Genomic DNA, 16,714 nt, shown 5'->3' on the forward strand with positions numbered 1-16,714 from the left:
TGAGGCTGCAGATTTATCACCTGCCAGCTCTCATATTCTGCGCATCTGTAGCCCATAACCTAATGCCATTTCAGCTTCCTGGAAGAGTGCCCTGTATATCCCAGTGGTATCATTTCTAGATGGTTCTTTCCATTTCTAGAAAGTGGTCACTTTCTCTGTGCTCTCTATCTTTAGGGCTCTGAATCAACAGCGGGTACAGAAGCTGGAAGCAGAAGTGGACCAGTGGCAGGCCAGAATGCTTGTCGTCGATGCCCAGCACAACAGTGAGGTAGAAGCCAGGTTTTTATAGATGATAATGTTAGTGTTTTTTTTTATTTTATTGGGATATCAGTGTTTTGGAAAAATGGAGTAAAATAATCAGGTAAATTTCCTTCCCATTCAAGTCTGAGTTTTGAACAGTACATATTCCCAAATGGGAAACTGGTCTATAATCTTGCAGTGAGTCATTTAGCAAACCAGGACCATAATTGTGCCTAATTCTTTTTGTCTTATATGGTCTACATTCTTTTCATATATTAATGCATAAGGGATTGCAAATGTTAAAGGGCTTAGAAAATAACGTAGCTTCAGTTAGAAGTAGGGTAGTCCTACTAAATAAGGAAATACATGCGTTCATAGGTGTATACGTATATAAATATGTATCTACACATATGCACACATGTAAAATACACAGGGATATTTCATATGAATAAGCTTTTTCTAGAGAAATATACAAGGAGCAGTTGCCAATTCTTATCTCTGTAGGCAATGAGGTTAAAGAATCAAAAAGGGGAATTTAACTAATTTAAAATTTTAGAAATTAGGATAAATAAGTTGGCTCTGTTTTCAAAAACTCTCTAGTGACCAGTGGAGCATACCCTTCCCATCACCTTCTAAGAGTCTGCTAAGCACTGTCTGTAATAAGTTCTCACATACATATCCCAGGCATCTGGAGTCTTTGTTTCTGGTTCCAAATAATTATTGTCTCAAAGTTTAAAGTGGGAATATTACAGTGTTATGTACTTCTAGTATCTTTTACAGTGGAACAACTAGATTAAAAACAATCTTCTCTTTCAGATGGAACCTCTACAAAAAGCTCTAGATGTAGCTAGAGAAGACAACAGGAAACTGGCTATGAGCCTGGAGCAAGCTCTCCAGACAAATAATCACCTACAAACAAAGCTTGATCATGTTCAAGAGAAATTGGAAAGCAAAGAACTTGAGCGACAGAATTTGGAAACCTTTAAGTAAGAGCAGTATAGTCACGGTGAAATTAGGGAAGAGCCTCTGGGAGAGTAAGTCTGGCTCATTCACATAAACCAGTTAAAGCTTTTTCCCTACTTTGAGCTGGTCCTCCTGCAGAACCACGTGAAGGTGACAGGCGTAGCTAAACAGCAGAGGATGCTGGCTGGGATATGCTCCTCTTCAGCTCTTCCCTCATCTGGTGTTGATCTTCTGTACATGATCAGATCAGATCAGTCGCTCAGTCGTGTCCGACTCTTTGCGACTCCATGAATCACAGCACACCAGGCCTCCCTGTCCATCACCAACTCCTGGAGTTCACTGAGACTCACGTCCATCGAGTCAGTGATGCCATCCAGCCATCTCATCCTCTGTCGTCCCCTTCTCCTCCTGCCCCCAATCCCTCCCAGCATCAGGGTCTTTTCCAATGAATCAACTCTTCGCATCAGGTGGCCAGAGTACTGGAGTTTCAGCTTCAGCATCATTCCTTCCAGAGAAATCCCAGGGCTGATCTCCTTCAGAATGGACTGGTTGGATCTCCTTGCAGTCCAAGGGACTCTCAAGAGTCTTCTCCAACACCACAGTTCAAAAGCATCAATTCTTTGGCTCTCAGCCTTCTTCACAGTCCAACTCTCACATCCATACATGACCACAGGAAATTTTAAACCAATTCAGGAGGGACACATACACATTTTTGCCAAACCTTTTCTATCAGAAGCTTATGTGTCCTTTAAAGGCATGATTTGGAAAAGGAACAACAGAAGCCTGGATGGAAATAACCCCTCCAGGAGTGGGATAATTCCATTTAAGCAGATGCTCGACCATTAATTGTTTTCCATTTTGCCCTGAGATTAGTTAGCTCAAGTGCTTCTAATTCAAGTCAAGCCACTGGAGTTTTTTTCTTAAACTTTATCTAGGCAAATATGATTTAGATATTAATAACATCCCATGAAAATTTATACCCAAAGGAAATATATTATGCCCATTTATCTTTATTCCTTTCAGGTAGTGAACATATTGATATTGCAGAGCATATTTATATAAGCTAAAGCTAAGAGAGTATTTTTCATGTTTGTAATCTGTACAAATTGTATATTCTGGTGAAATGCTGCTGGCTCTGGACTATTCAGTATTGGTTAAAACAAGAATATGTGTTTTCACTCTTAAAGGTGGATCTCTTTATATTAATGACTTTGTTTTTTAAGGCCGTAGGTAAATGCTTATTTTTCTTTCTGTTAATGAGTTACAGATCAGTGATTTTACATGGTGACTGATCTGCTCAGTTATAAATCATACCACCTAAGAGGTTTTCTAAAGGTGATTTAACATCTCTCTTCCAAAACAGAGAACGGATGAGTGAAGAATCCAAAATAGAAGCAGAATTGCATGCTGAACGCATAGATGCTCTAAGAAAGCAGTTTCAAATTGAGAGAGAAACTGCCAAGAAAGCAGCACAGCGGGAAGTAACTGAGGTATGGAGGCACGTGACAAAAGACACATAACGTCCGTCTCCAGGTGGTTGCTAGCTAGAGGATTCCTGAGAATGGCTGCAGTTGCTCTTTAGCTCTTCTAATTCTCCTTTCACCAGCAAGTGAGATGCAGCTCTAAGCTGTTTGATATACAGTTATCTGCCCAGTGAAGGAATGCCTTGATGATAGTCTTCCCCTTGGAGAATAGTAACTTGAGTGGTAAAGAGAAAGGAGGAGACTGCCATCTGTTAGACAGATAGCAAGTCACCTATCTCCTCAGTCCACTTCACTAGCATCCATCACGCACCTACCTTCTCCTGAGAGGCATATTTAAAAACAGTAGAAGACGTGGTCTGTACTAAATGACCCCTTATTTGTCACCTCCCCTCTTACATGAGACAAGTAAGGAAGACGTCAGAAGACTCTCTGATATTTAGAAGCTATGTACAATTTTAAATGAATGCAGAGTAAGGGAAAGTTTGTTTTAGGCTGGCTGGGTGACAGGAAGAAGAGGGAAGCTTGACCACAGTACAGGACTGAGACTGGCAGAGTTTTCAGGGGTAGGACACGCTATGTAGCAGGGTAAGCAAATGAAAAATGAACAGGATATGTGAGCAAAGGAAAAGCATTTGCCTGTCTTGATTAAAGCAGAGACTAGGAAATTTCTGAGAAAGAAGGGCTAATAGAGGAAACCAGCTGGTAGATGGTCTTAACTACCAGAATATTGGCTGGAAACTGTTAGGTAAAAGTAAAGCACTGTAGGTTTCTGAGAAGGATGTAAGCACAGTTTTAAGTAGGTTAGTCTGTTGGCAGTGGAAAGTAAATAATAATGAAGATAAACCGGAAACATGGAGGCTAATGGGAACTATAGCAGTTACTTCGGGCTTCAGATTAAAGAAAAGCGGTTCTGTTGAAAGTAGAGAATAAATTTAAAAAGCTATTTTTAATAGAAAAATCAAACATACACAAAATGTATCATAAGCAAAGGGGAGGGAGTAATTAAAATAATTCCAAGACTTAGCTGGAGTGGCTGGTCTGTATTTTGCCAGATTTAGTGCATTGCTTTGCAGTTTACAAGGAGCAGTCCCAAAAATCAGATTCAACTGTTTATATGGTACTTTGTAAATTGCAAAAGCACTGTATAAATATTATAATAAAAACAATTTCTGTGGGAAACAAAAATGGACACTGAAATTAAAGATACCTTTAATCAGAGATAGTTGTTCAGAATACTTAGTTTAAACCCTTTTAACAGGAATCAGTGAAGATCGTGAACTTGTGCAGGAGACCAAAGAACAGTAGTATTAGTGCTGTCTTGAGCAGTTAGCCACAGAGGTGGCATCAGGGTGCACTGTTTAAGTGCCTCAGCTCTGCCTCTTAAAAGCAATGTGGTAATTTACTATCTGCGCAGACGACTGAACTTTTGAGTCTGTTTCCTTGATCATAAAATGGAACTTCTGAATGTTTCCTTGATCATAAAATGGAAATCATCACAACTACTTTCCAAGGTGGTTTAGAGGATTAAATTGGAAAATATATGAAAAGTAATTACTAAGATCATGGCATCTGGTCCAATCACTTCATGGGAAATAGATGGGGAAACAGTGGAAACAGTGTCAGACTTTATTTTTTGGGCTCCAGAATCACTGTAGATGGTGATTGCAGCCATGAAATTAAAAGACGCTTACTCCTTGGAAGGAAAGTTATGACCAGCCTAGATAGCATATTGAAAAGCAGAGACATTACTTTGCCAACAAAGGTCCATCTAGTCAAGGCTATGGTTTTTCCAGTGGTCATGTATGGATGTGAGAGTTGGACTGTGAAGAAAGCTGAGTGCTGACGAATTGATGCTTTTGAACTGTGGTGTTGGAGAAGACTCTTGAGAGTCCCTTGGACTGCAAGGAGATCCAACCAGTCCATTCTGAAGGAGATCAGCCCTGGGTCTTCTTTGGAAGGAATGATGCTAAAGCTGAAACTCAGTACTTTGGCCACCTGATGCGAAGAGTTGACTCATTGGAAGAGACTCTGACGCTGGGAGGGATTGGGGGCAGGAGGAGAAGGGGACGACAGAGGATGAGATGGCTGGATGGCATCACTGACTCGATGGACTTGAGTCTCAGTGAACTCTGGGAGTTGGTGATGGACAGGGAGGCCTGGTGTGCTGCGATTCATAGGGTTGCAAAGAGTCAGACACGACTGAGCGACTGAACTGAACATAAGTGCAAAGTAAGTGATAATTTTTAAGGCTTACCCAGTTTTGACAATGCTGTGATTGAGATAATGGTGGAATGTCTAACAGAAATTTGGTTGGGTAATAAAAGACAACACTGTAGTGTGAATTTAGGAGCTGAAGGAATGAGCTAGTATAAAGAGAAAAAGTAATATTATTTTGGTTCTTTCTTTGACATGTTAAACACTTCCCAGCCATAGAGAATACCACCTTCCTATCTTCTCCCTTCTCAGCTGTCTCTTCCTAAAAATCAAGTGGTACTTTTTAGGTGCTTCTTCCTAAAAATTCAAGGATCCAAGAGGAGGAGAGGAACTCTGTAAAATGATTTAAGTAATGTTAAAAGATAAATTGAGGCAAAGTAAAATTAAGAGTTTATTTGAACAAAAATCCTTTTGAATTGGACATTATGCCATTGATTGCAGTAGAAGGCACTCTGAGGAGTTGTACAAAATGGAAGACTCTTATAGGCAGAAGGGAGCAGGAACAAGAGAGTTAAACTAGGGAAAAAAGTAGATGGGTTATGGCAAACTTACTTCCTTTAGTGGATGGCAGGTGTCTACCAGACAGATTACCCAACTAATGCTGATCAGATGATTCCTGATTGACTGGTTTGAGAGTCCATTTCTGGGAGAGCCAAAACTAATTAAGTTTGGTGACAGTAGGGCTTAGCATAGGTCATTTTGTTTTGGGCCTGTTGTATTGTTTTTTTAATTAATAATCACTGTTATTTTACCACTAGACAAGTTTCCTAAAATTTCTAAAAGCAGTAAGTACAAATTATTATGTAAAATAAATAAGCTATAAGGGTATATTATACAGCACATGGAATATAGCTGGAGTATAATCTAAAAAAATTATAACGAGTATAATCTATATTTTAATCACTCATATACCTAAAAATATTATAAATCAACTATACCTCAATAGAAAAGCAATAATATAAAAATATATTCCAATTAAAAATAAATGCATATACCAACGGTCAGTAGCTGATAGGTATTTACATGTGTGCTTAGTCACTCAGTCATGTGTGACTCTTTGCTACCCCAAGGACTACAGCCCACCAGGCTCCTCTGTCCATAGAGATTCTCCAGGCAAGAATACTAGAGTGGGTTGCCATGCCCTCCTCCAGGGGATCTTCCCAATCCAGGGATCCAACCCAGGTCTCCAGTACTGCAGGCAGATTCTTTACCATCTGAGCCACCAGGGAAACCCAAGAATACTGGAGTGGGTAGCCTATCCCTTCTCCAGGGGATCTTCCAGACCCAGGGATCTTCCTGACCCAGGAATCAAACCAGGATCCTCCTGCATTGCAGGCAGATTCTTTAGCAGCTGAGCTACCAAGGAAGTCCATTACATAAACTACCATATAATTTATTTTCACTTCTCCAAACATGACATCACAAGTGACAGAGATGAGCTTAATCTTAAAAAAAAAAAGCTTTAAGGCATGGTAATGATCACTGAGCAATTAGTGTGTGTCAGGCTCTATATTCTTTTTCTACCTTGTTTTACTGTTACATGACTCCTATGAGGTAGCCTATTCACACAGTTCTCCAGTGATGCACCCAAGGCTTAAGGATGTTATCTGAAATTACTTGACTAGTGACTGAAGTTGAGATTTAAGGGGAACACATGTATGCCTGTGGCGGATTCATTTTGATATTTGGCAAAACTAATACAATTATGTAAAGTTTAAAAATAAAATAAAATTAAAAAAAAAAAACAACAACAAAAATAAAGTGTCTGATACAAAAGCCATGCTCTTAATATATGATGAACATATATTTATATTGTTTATGTGTTCTAAGAAAGATCGTGTTTTTTAGTGTTAAATCACTAGCCTTACTTAAACCTCCTTTTTAAAAGAATAGTCCAGGGAGAACAAAATATAGAGACACAGCTAAACATAACCTTCTCTTACTGAATGGAAGGTTAAAATGTTCTCATTTTCCCTTTGTGTCCCACAGATGAAGAAAGCCCTTGATGAAGCCAACTTCAGATCAGTGGAAGTGTCCCGGACCAACCGAGAGCTGCGGCAGAAACTTACAGAGCTGGAAAAGCTACTGAACAGCAGCAAGGAGAAAATAAAGAATCAAAGGGCCCAAATTAAGCTCCACTTGTCCGCCAAGGCGAATAACGCTCAGAACGTAGAGAGGATGAAGGTTGTCTGAGAAACCCTGTCTCCCCTGACCTCCTAGTATCGATGAGGACCCAGGCAGGCAGTGGTGTTGGAGGAAGATGGTCTAGAGCTCTAACACTCCCCTGTGATCTCTGGGAATTATAGCTATACCTGGGATGTGGGCAGACTGCCTTGAAGGGGATGGGTACTCTCTTTTTTTCCAGCAAAGATACTGCTGTGTGAATGTTTGGCTGCTCATTAGCTGCCAGTGTCCCATCCTGGCTCCTAGCTGTCTCTCCTGCAGTGATTGTATAGGACTTGGCTCTGTTGGGGTCAGTGGGCTGGATGGAAGAAGAGCCCAGCAAGAACTGATAACTGGGTCTCATGTGGGATTCTTTCTGTCATCCTCCTATAGGCAAAAAAAAGCAAGCCTGTTTTTCCACTGATTATCTTTCTATGTTATTTCCACATTTACTTTCAGCAAATAGAAACAGAATTGAGGCAAATGGAGCTAATTAAGGATCAGTATCAGAAAAAAAACTACGAACAGGTAGATGATGTCCACACACTGTTTACCATTCGTGTAAAATCCCAAACTTGGGCAGGTTCGTCAACCGTCTTCCCTCTTTGTGCCCTACAGTCACTGAGTATCCAGAAATTTGTATCTGAAATGACTAACCTGCAGAAGGAGATGCAGCTGTTGGCTAGGAGCCAGTATGACACCTCAGCACGGAATAAACAGCAAGAGCTGCGCCTTGAGGCCGAGCGGAAGCTGAGGCAGGAGCTGGAGAATCGGTGCCAGGTGAAAAGGCTTCCTAGGATTCCTCTCAGAGATGAGCAGCAAGTGCCATGTGCTGAGCCCAGCATTAGGGCATATTGCTTTTCTAGGCTCTAGAGAAGAAAACAGATTTCCAAGTTGTTCATCTTAGCTAAGACCTTAGAATCATATCTAGGAAGAAGCCTGTAGCTTTGAATATGGCACCTCATTGTCATTTTCAATGTAAAAAAAACAAACAAACTCATTTTTAAAGAAAAGCTAAGGCTCACATATGCAAAGTACTAGTTACTGAGTAAGACTTCTGAATTTCATAGTCTTTCAGGAACTTTAGACTCCTTGATTCTTCCCACAGCTCAGATCTATCTGTCTGTTGCCATTACAGGACTTTTGCCTGCTCCAACCTAATGAAAAGCATGTTTTATTCCTGAAAAGGGACTTAAGGAGAGCATCAAGCTCTTGCCTGCCAACAGAGATTGTCTGCTACAAATACTATTCCCTCAGTTCTAGAAAGAAATGTTAATCACCTTTCCTCAGGAGAATCAGTAAATCAATATCTGTCATCATGTACAAATGTGTATACAGTCAGTTAAACTGAAAACAAATTTTTAGCTTGTAGTCTGGTAGTACCTGGAATTAGAAAGTATCTCATCATACTTTCATAATTTGGTTTGTCTTGTAATTTATTACAATATTGAAGGTTTTTCTCCCATATATGGCACATTGGGAGTTTGTAAAAATCTTTGTATCACATGTTCAGGAATTGGAAGAAACTATCAGACACCTAAAGAAATGTAAAGAGGCGACAGAGAATAAGCTGAAAGAAGCCAGTGTGGAATCAGAGCAGGTGAGCCAGATACATGAACGACCCTGAAACACAAAAGTCTCTATAAAATCCTCCATTAACACGGTTCTCAGAGTGCAAAAGGCAAGAACCAGTACCTTACTCACTATCGCCCCTAACATGTTATAAAGAGCAAATAGTTTTAGATTAAGATTCTGTGTCTTGATGAGATCATAGAATACTGAAATACTGATATTAACTTGATAGTCCAAGTCCCTACCACTAGATATAAGGGAAGACCAGCATGTGTTTGAATTTTAGTGATTATTGTTTGACACGAAAGCAGACCTATTACTTTGCCAACAAAGGTCTGTCTAGTCTAGGCTATGGTTTTTCCAGTAGTCATGTATGGATGTGAAAGTTGGACTCTGAAGAAAGCTGAGTGTCAAAGAGTTTATGCTTTTGAACTGTGGTGTTGGAGAAGACTCTTGAGAGTCCCTTGGACTGCAAGGAGATCCAACCAGTCCATCCTAAAGGAGACTAGTCCTGGGTGTTCTTTGGAAGGAATGATGCTAAAGCTGAAATTCCAAAACTTTGGCCACCTGATGCGAAGAGTTGACTCATTAGAAAAGACCCTGATGCTGGGAGGGATTGGGGGCAGGAGGAGAAGGGGACGACAGAGGATGAGATGGCTGGATGGCATCACCGACTCGATGCACATGAGTTTGGTTGAATTCTGGGAGTTGGTGATGGACAGGGAGGCCTCAGTTCAGTTCAGTTCAGTCGCTCAGTCGTGTCCGACTCTTTGCGACCCCATGAATCGCAGCACGCCAGGCCTCCCTGTCCATCACCAAGTCCCGGAGTACACTCAGACTCAGGTCCATCAAGTCAGTGATGCCATCCATCCATCTCATCCTCTGTCGTCCCCTTCTCCTCCTGCCCCCAATCCCTCCCAGCATCAGAGTCTTTTCCAATGAGTCAACTCTTCGCATGAGGTGGCCAAAGTACTGGAGTTTCAGCTTTAGCATCATTCTTTCCAAAGAAATCCCAGGGCTGATCTCCTTCAGAATGGACTGGTTGGATCTCCTTGCAGTTCAAGGGACTCTCAAGAGTCTTCTCCAACACCACAGTTCAAAAGCATCAATTCTTCGGCGCTCAGCCTTCTGCACAGTCCAATTCTCACATCCATACATGACCACAGGAAAAACCATAGCCTTGACTAGATGGACCTTTGTTGGCAAAGTAATGTCTCTGCTTTTGAATATGCTATCTAGGTTGGTCATAACTTTCCTTCCAAGGAGTAAGCATCTTTTAATTTCATGGCTGCAATCACCATCTGCCGTGATTTTGGAGCCCCAAAAAATAAAGTCTGACACTGTTTCCACTGTTTCCCCATCTATTTGCCATGAAGTGATGGGACCAGATGCCATGATCTTCGTTTTCTGAATGTTGAGCTTTAAGCCAACTTTTTCACTCTCCTCTTTCACTTTCATCAAGAGGCTTTTGAGTTCCTCTTCACTTTCTGCCATAAGGGTGATGTCATCTGCCTATCTGAGGTCACTGATATTTCTCCTGGCAATCTTGATTCCAGCTTGTGCTTCTTCCAGTCCAGCGTTTCTCATGATGTACTCTGCATGTAAGTTAACTAAGCAGGGTGACAATATACAGCCTTGACGTACTCCTTTTCCTATTTCGAACCAGTCTGTTGTTCCATGGCCAGTTCTAACTATTGCTTCCTGACCTGCATATAGGTTTCTCAAGAGGCAGGTCAGGTGGTCTGGTATTCCCATCTCTTTCAGAATTTTCCACAGTTTATTGTGATCCACACAGTCAAAGGCTTTGGCATAGTCAATAAAGCAGAAATAGATGTTTTTCTGGAACTCTTTGCTTTTTGCACGATCCAGCGGATGTTGGCAATTTGATCTCTGGTTCCTCTGCCTTTTCTAAAACCAGCTTGAACATCTGGAAGTTCACGGTTCACGTATTGCTGAAGCCTGGCTTGGAGAATTTTGAGCCATTACTTTACTAGCGTGTGAGATGAGTGCAATTGTGCGGTAGTTTGAGCATTCTTTGGCATTGCCTTTCTTTGAGAATGGAATGAAAACTGATCTTTTCCAGTCCTGTGGCCACTGCTGAGTTTTCCAAATTTGCTCTCATATTGAGTGCGGCACTTTGACAGCATCATCTTTCAGGATTTGAAATAGCTCAACTGGAATTCCATCACCTCCACTAGCTTTGTTCATAGTGATGCTTTCTAAGGCCTACTTGGCTTCACATTCCAGGATGTCTGGCTCTAGGTGAGTGATCACAACATTGTAATTATCTTGGTCGTGAAGATCTTTTTTGTACAGTTCTTCTGTGTATTCTTGCCACTTCTTCTTAATATCTTCTGCTTCTGTTAGGTCCATACCATTTCTGTCCTTTATCGAGCCCATCTTTGCATGAAATGTTCCCTTGGTATCTCTAATTTTCTTGAAGAGATCTCTAGTCTTTCCCATTCTGTTGTTTTCCTCTTTTTCTTTGCATTGATCACTGAGGAAGGCTTTCTTATCTCTCCTTGCTGTTCTTTGGAACTCTGCATTCAGATGTTTATATCTTTCCTTTTCTCCTTTGCTTTTTGCTTCTCTTCTTTTCACAGCTATTTGTAAGGCCTCCTCAGACAGCCATTTTTCTTTTCTGCATTTTTTTCCATGGGGATGTTCTTGATCCCTGTCTCCTGTACAATGTCACGAACCTCCGTCCATAGTTCATCAGGCACTCTATCTATCAGATCTAGGCCCTTAAATCTGGCATGCTGCGATTCATGGGGTCGCAGAGTCGGACATGACTGAACTGAACTGAACTGAATAAAAGTAGAAACACTTTACCACCAATAACTAGAAATACAAAGTAGACCTTATTAATTTGTGAATTTGATTTCTCTTAAATAGGCCTTTTTGATGAAGGTATTAACATTGTGTTAATTTCTGCAATGTAGCAGAGTGCTTCGGTTATACATATATTCTTTTTCATTGTGATTTATCACAGGATACTGACTTCAGTTCTCTGTGCTGTACAGTAGGACCCTGTTGTCTATCCATCCTATGTATACTAGTTTGTATCTGCTAATCCCAAACTCTGAATCCTTCCCTCCCCGACTTCCTTCCCCCTTGGTAACCACAAATTTGTTCTCTATGTCTGTGTGTCTGTTTCATAGATATGTTCATTTCTGTCGTATTTTAGATTCCATATATAAGTGCTGTCATATGGTGTTTTTCCTTTCTGACTTACTTCGCTTGGTCTGATAATCTCTAGGTCCATCTGTGTTGCTGCCAGTGGCATTATTTCATTCTTTCTTACGGATGAGTAATACTCCATTGTGTATATGTACCATGTCTTCTTTATCTCTTGGGCTATCGATGGACATTTGGGTTGTTTCCGTGTCTTGGCTCTCGTCATAGTGCTGCTGTGACCATCGGGGTGCATGTATCATTTGGAATTATAGTTTTGTCCAGGAGTGTGCCCAGGAGTAGATTGCTGGATCGTGTGGTAACTCTGACTTTGTCAGGAACCTGCATACTGTTTCCGTTGTGGCTGCGCCAGTGTGCGTTCCCATGAGCAGTGTAAGTGGGTCCCTTTTCTCCACACCCTCACCAGGATTTGTTATTTATAGACTTTTTAATGATGGCCATTCTGACCAATGTGACGTAGCATCTTCTTGTAGTTTTGATTTGCATTTCTCTAATAATTAGCAATATTGTGCATCTTTTCATGTGCCTACTGGCCATCTGTATGTCTTCTTTATAGAAATGTCTATTTACAAAACAAAAACCCACTTTTCAGCTGGGTATTTTGTTGTTGATTTATAGGAGCTATTTGTAAAATCCTACATTTTTTAGAACTGGAAAAGATCTTCGAAATTATTAGTCTACTACGACCACCCCTCATTATCCAGATAAGGGAAGAGATTCTTTGGCTAAAGGTAGCACAGTGACATTGCTGCCAGCTTGTCCCTTTTGTAGCCATTAAATTACATGACAGTATGACTTTCAGAATGGTATATTAAACGGCTTATGGACTCCTGTTGTGAGTTTGCCAACTGTGACACTTACTAGCCTAAGTAAAGTACGCTTACATTGTTTAACTCATCAGTTACCACATCTGTAATAGGAAGTTGTTACCTACCACTGGTACTCTGATAGATGGCTCGGAGTAAGTTTGAATATACATTAGCTCCCTTCTCATTCACCATACAAGAGGAGATATAATGTATGATGCCATTACAAGTATCATGCCCTCCACTTCGGATAGAGTGCCGGAGAAAAGTAGAGTTTCGTTTGGGTGGGAGAGGTGTCTGCCATCAGGATGCACAGACTGGAAAACACTTAGCTTTGTGGCTTTCTAAGAATTACTGACAAGGGGAGCTCTGTTTTCTTATCTCACACTTCTACCCACACTGTGCCCTGGTTAATAGGAGACATGTACATAATAGCACAGATTTGAGGACCTGTTACATGGCTGTGCTAGGTGATGGAGATTAGAGGGTGAACAAGCCAGATGAAGCCTCTGCTCTCAAATTTGCCTTCTCAAGCAAGAGAGAAATATTCTACTCTCTGAGAACTGAGTCAAAACATGAAAATGCTGTCCATGAAACATAAATAATCAAGAGAGGGAAGTTAGTCATTTTACTTTTTATTCTAGAGGATATGTTGTAGAGCCATTTTGAAGCAGCCTTTATATAAAAGCCTGTTGGCTCCATGTTCAAAATATTAGAATATCCCAAATACTTAGTGGAGTGCCAGGCATATATAGGCAGTCAGATATTTGTCAAGTAAATGAAACTAATTCCAGATCATCTTCAAAGGCAGACTATTAGAGGGACTGTTTTCAAGTCTGACAAAGATAATTTGGAAGTTTGTGCTTAGGGGCTAAAGTATAAAATATTTTGATAAAGGAAATAAAGAGTACAATTTACACTAAGCTACTCCAGTGTTCATGCTGATTTATTCTATTACTTTCATAAAACAGCAGAAAAAATCTAGTCTTTATAGTTTAGTGAATCTGGAGAAGTATTTAGTCTTAGAGAACAGAACTCACATTCCGAATGTGGTTCACACCACCACGTTAATTTTCAGTGCCATCTGACACTTTCATGCCTACCTTAACTTGAGTCCTCTCTCACCTCACTTCACATCCAGAAAATATTAACAATATTTTATTAATGCAGGGCTGCATGCATTCTTTAACTCCACATTCAAAAATTATTCTCTCATCTATAGGAGGATGTGTACATGCAGATAGGTTGCAAAGACCATGCAGTCAGAATGTGAGTCTTTAATATCTAGGTAAAAAGTCTCTCAAACTGGCTATAGTAAGAAAACTTTCACACTAATGTGAAACCCACTTGCTAATTGTGGGGGGGAAATAAAGCTTTTACATTATACAGTGTAAAAAGAGTCAAACTAGCACACAAAAAAACTTACAACTGTTTCTTTATTGTAATTTTTAATAACATTTGCACATTCAGATAACAGCTAACCTGGAAGAAGCTCACCGCTGGTTTAAGTGCAGATTTGACGGTCTACAACTCGAGCTGACCAAAAACCGGTTGCAGAGGCTTCCCCGGGAAGACAGGTGGCGGGAAGAGGTAGAATATTTAACTGTCTTAAGCAATTCTGAATTTGTTCCTTCTCAGATTTCTAATTACACAAGTTCTCTCTTCATCCAGCTACTCGCTCCACTAATTTGTAGATTTCTTTACTGCTTAGAAAACCAGTGAACTGAATTTCTTTCTTAAAAGTTCTACTTCTCTCATGCTGTCTAGATTAGAACCACCTATATTTATGAAAAAAAAAAAAATCTTCATAAAGACAAAACAGGTCCTCAGCTCTGCAGTTGTTTTGAACAGTTTGGGGTGTGTGTTCTTTCCAACAGGACCAAGATAAAAGGCACAACAGCATGTCAAACCAGTCTGCTCTGCATCGATGGGAGAATAAACGGAATAGACTTGTGCCCAAGAAGTGCCACTCTGAACAAGAGAGAAAGTGATGTCCTTGACAGAGCAGCTTCTTCAACTTAGAACAGCTTCATCACCCTGCTTGCCTGAGTCCAGCAACTAGGGCTGGCCTGTTTCAACAGTCATCAGAACATGAAGTCTTTGATGTGGGCTGAGGATTTTGGACCTAAAACATAAAAGTTTATCCTTTTATGAATTCTTCGATATCAATTCAGAACCATCCCATCTTTTTTGTCCCTTTCCCTATTTTCCACCCAATAAATTTATATTCATGTGTTTTATGATAGGAGATGTTGTTGCATGATACTTGGCTGTTTTTCCTAAGTAAATTTCATCAAAAAGCATTTAATGAGGTATGGATGGTATACTTTCAGTGAAATGTTCTAGTCTAACATCTAGTAGATAATCCCTGGAAATACAGTAACCTGGAAAAAGGTAAAAACTTTCCCACTGTCTAGTAAACATATTTTTCTATGCGAGGTAATTACTAGCACACCTTTAATAAAACTGTGTTTATTTTTATATAAGATATCTCAGAGATTGTATTTGCAGCTTCCTTCGACATTTACAGAGTTACTGAATTCTGCTCCATGAGATTATGCCAAGCTCTCTCACCATACAGTAAGCAATAAATTCAGCTTTACCTTTTCGTTTCAGATAGAGTAGTGGATTAATTAATCCAGACCTAAAATATGTAACTAGCTGGCATAATGCCTCGCTTTATTGATGTTCGAGTAATGATAGCTGCTGGTAATAAAATAAGAAATCATAATAAATCAAGTGACCAATTATGAAACTGGAGAGAATATCAAATATAAAACTCAGAGGTTGATGAGCCTACCACTCCATAGCTAATATAAAAAAACGCAGCTGAATTTACTCCTGGATTTGTTTTACTGTGGTAGGGAAGAGCTATGTTGGTCAAACAGAGTCCTCCCTGATCAGAGCCAGCCTCTGATCTTATATAGGATTTTAAGGAGGCATGGAGTTCAAGCACTGGAAGACTTTCAGAAGCTTAAATGGGTTGATATCGTCTGTAGAAGTGTAGTTACTTGGGTAAGACCATTGTTGATTAACTGATATTCAGAGGCAAGTTTATTGGAGTGTGTCCATTTCTGTATCTGACCCTCAAGTTGTCAAACTCCTCTGGTGTTTATCTCTTTGGATTCTATAAGTATGGGTCTTCCCTGGTGGCTCAGATGGAATCTGAGAATCTGCCTGCAATGCAGGAGACCCAGGTTCGATCCCTGAGTTGGGAAGATCCCTTGGAGAAGGGAATGGCTACCCACTCCATTATTCTTGCCAGAAGAATTCCATGGACAAAGGATCCTGGCAGGCCACAAGTCCATGGGGTCACAAAGAGTCAAACACTAGTCAATTTGACAGTACTGGGGAGTCAGAATCTTAAAACAGCCTAGGAGCCCCACAGAAAAATTAACCTTGGTCCTGGGATGGCACTGAAAACCATGGTCCTGAATTCTGTATAGGAAAAAGTCCCGATTACTGCACAAGAATGATCAGCCTTAATGGGTTGTAAATACATTGTCCCTGAGTGTTATGATTACTTGCCAAGAATACTAACATCCTCATCCAGAACAAGAGAGAAGAATTAGATTGGTGATCATTTCTAGTCAGGCTTATAGTTAAAACTGCCTATTTAGTGTGATGATTTTGTTAAAGTATTTCTGTAATATTTTTAAAGTGCTTCTGTAGTACCTGAAGAGTGTCTATTGTACATACGACCTTCTATTATGACCCTCTACTTTCATGTGAAATAACCAAAAACCAGACAAAAATATGACACTGATTTTTAAGATGCCAAACATCATGCAACAAAGCCCTGTGATCCTTTGAGAGAAAAGGAAGAAGTGAAGTGAGCTCTTCTGTTACCTCAGCTTATAGCCTAGAAGGTGAAATGAGGGTGGGTCCCTGAGTTAAAGAATGAGAACTCAGAGTCCAGGGAAGACACTGCCTGCCAGGGTTCCAGGACAGAGTATGAGATAGGAGAGAGCTGCAAGAGGGGAATCTCAGAGATGTCCTAAAGGCCCCCTTTGAGTATTCAACTGACTACTGGTCAGCACATGCCTGAGAGAGAATCTGTGTAAGGCTGGAGACAGG

The 16,714-nt window shown here is 40.3% G+C and overlaps 1 protein-coding gene across 5 annotated transcripts in view; it reads left to right on the forward strand.

Annotated features, from left to right (window-relative positions):
* CCDC150 (coiled-coil domain containing 150) overlaps nt 1–14,885 on the forward strand; it is an 86,122-nt gene extending 71,237 nt beyond the window's left edge. For all 5 annotated transcript variants that reach the window (XM_024981182.2, XM_059878688.1, XM_059878684.1 and 2 more), the window contains 9 exons: nt 175–268; nt 1,057–1,226; nt 2,567–2,693; nt 6,891–7,085; nt 7,524–7,592; nt 7,683–7,844; nt 8,578–8,664; nt 14,108–14,227; nt 14,515–14,885. In XM_024981182.2, coding sequence (XP_024836950.1) covers nt 175–268; nt 1,057–1,226; nt 2,567–2,693; nt 6,891–7,085; nt 7,524–7,592; nt 7,683–7,844; nt 8,578–8,664; nt 14,108–14,227; nt 14,515–14,628 — 1,138 coding nt within the window. In that variant the 3' untranslated portion in view covers nt 14,629–14,885. The remainder of the gene's footprint in view (nt 1–174; nt 269–1,056; nt 1,227–2,566; nt 2,694–6,890; nt 7,086–7,523; nt 7,593–7,682; nt 7,845–8,577; nt 8,665–14,107; nt 14,228–14,514) is intronic.
* Nucleotides 14,886–16,714: the final 1,829 nt, after the last annotated feature.

The sequence above is a fragment of the Bos taurus genome, chromosome 2 (genome assembly GCF_002263795.3).
Source record: "Bos taurus isolate L1 Dominette 01449 registration number 42190680 breed Hereford chromosome 2, ARS-UCD2.0, whole genome shotgun sequence".
Taxonomy (NCBI): Eukaryota; Metazoa; Chordata; class Mammalia; order Artiodactyla; family Bovidae; genus Bos; species Bos taurus.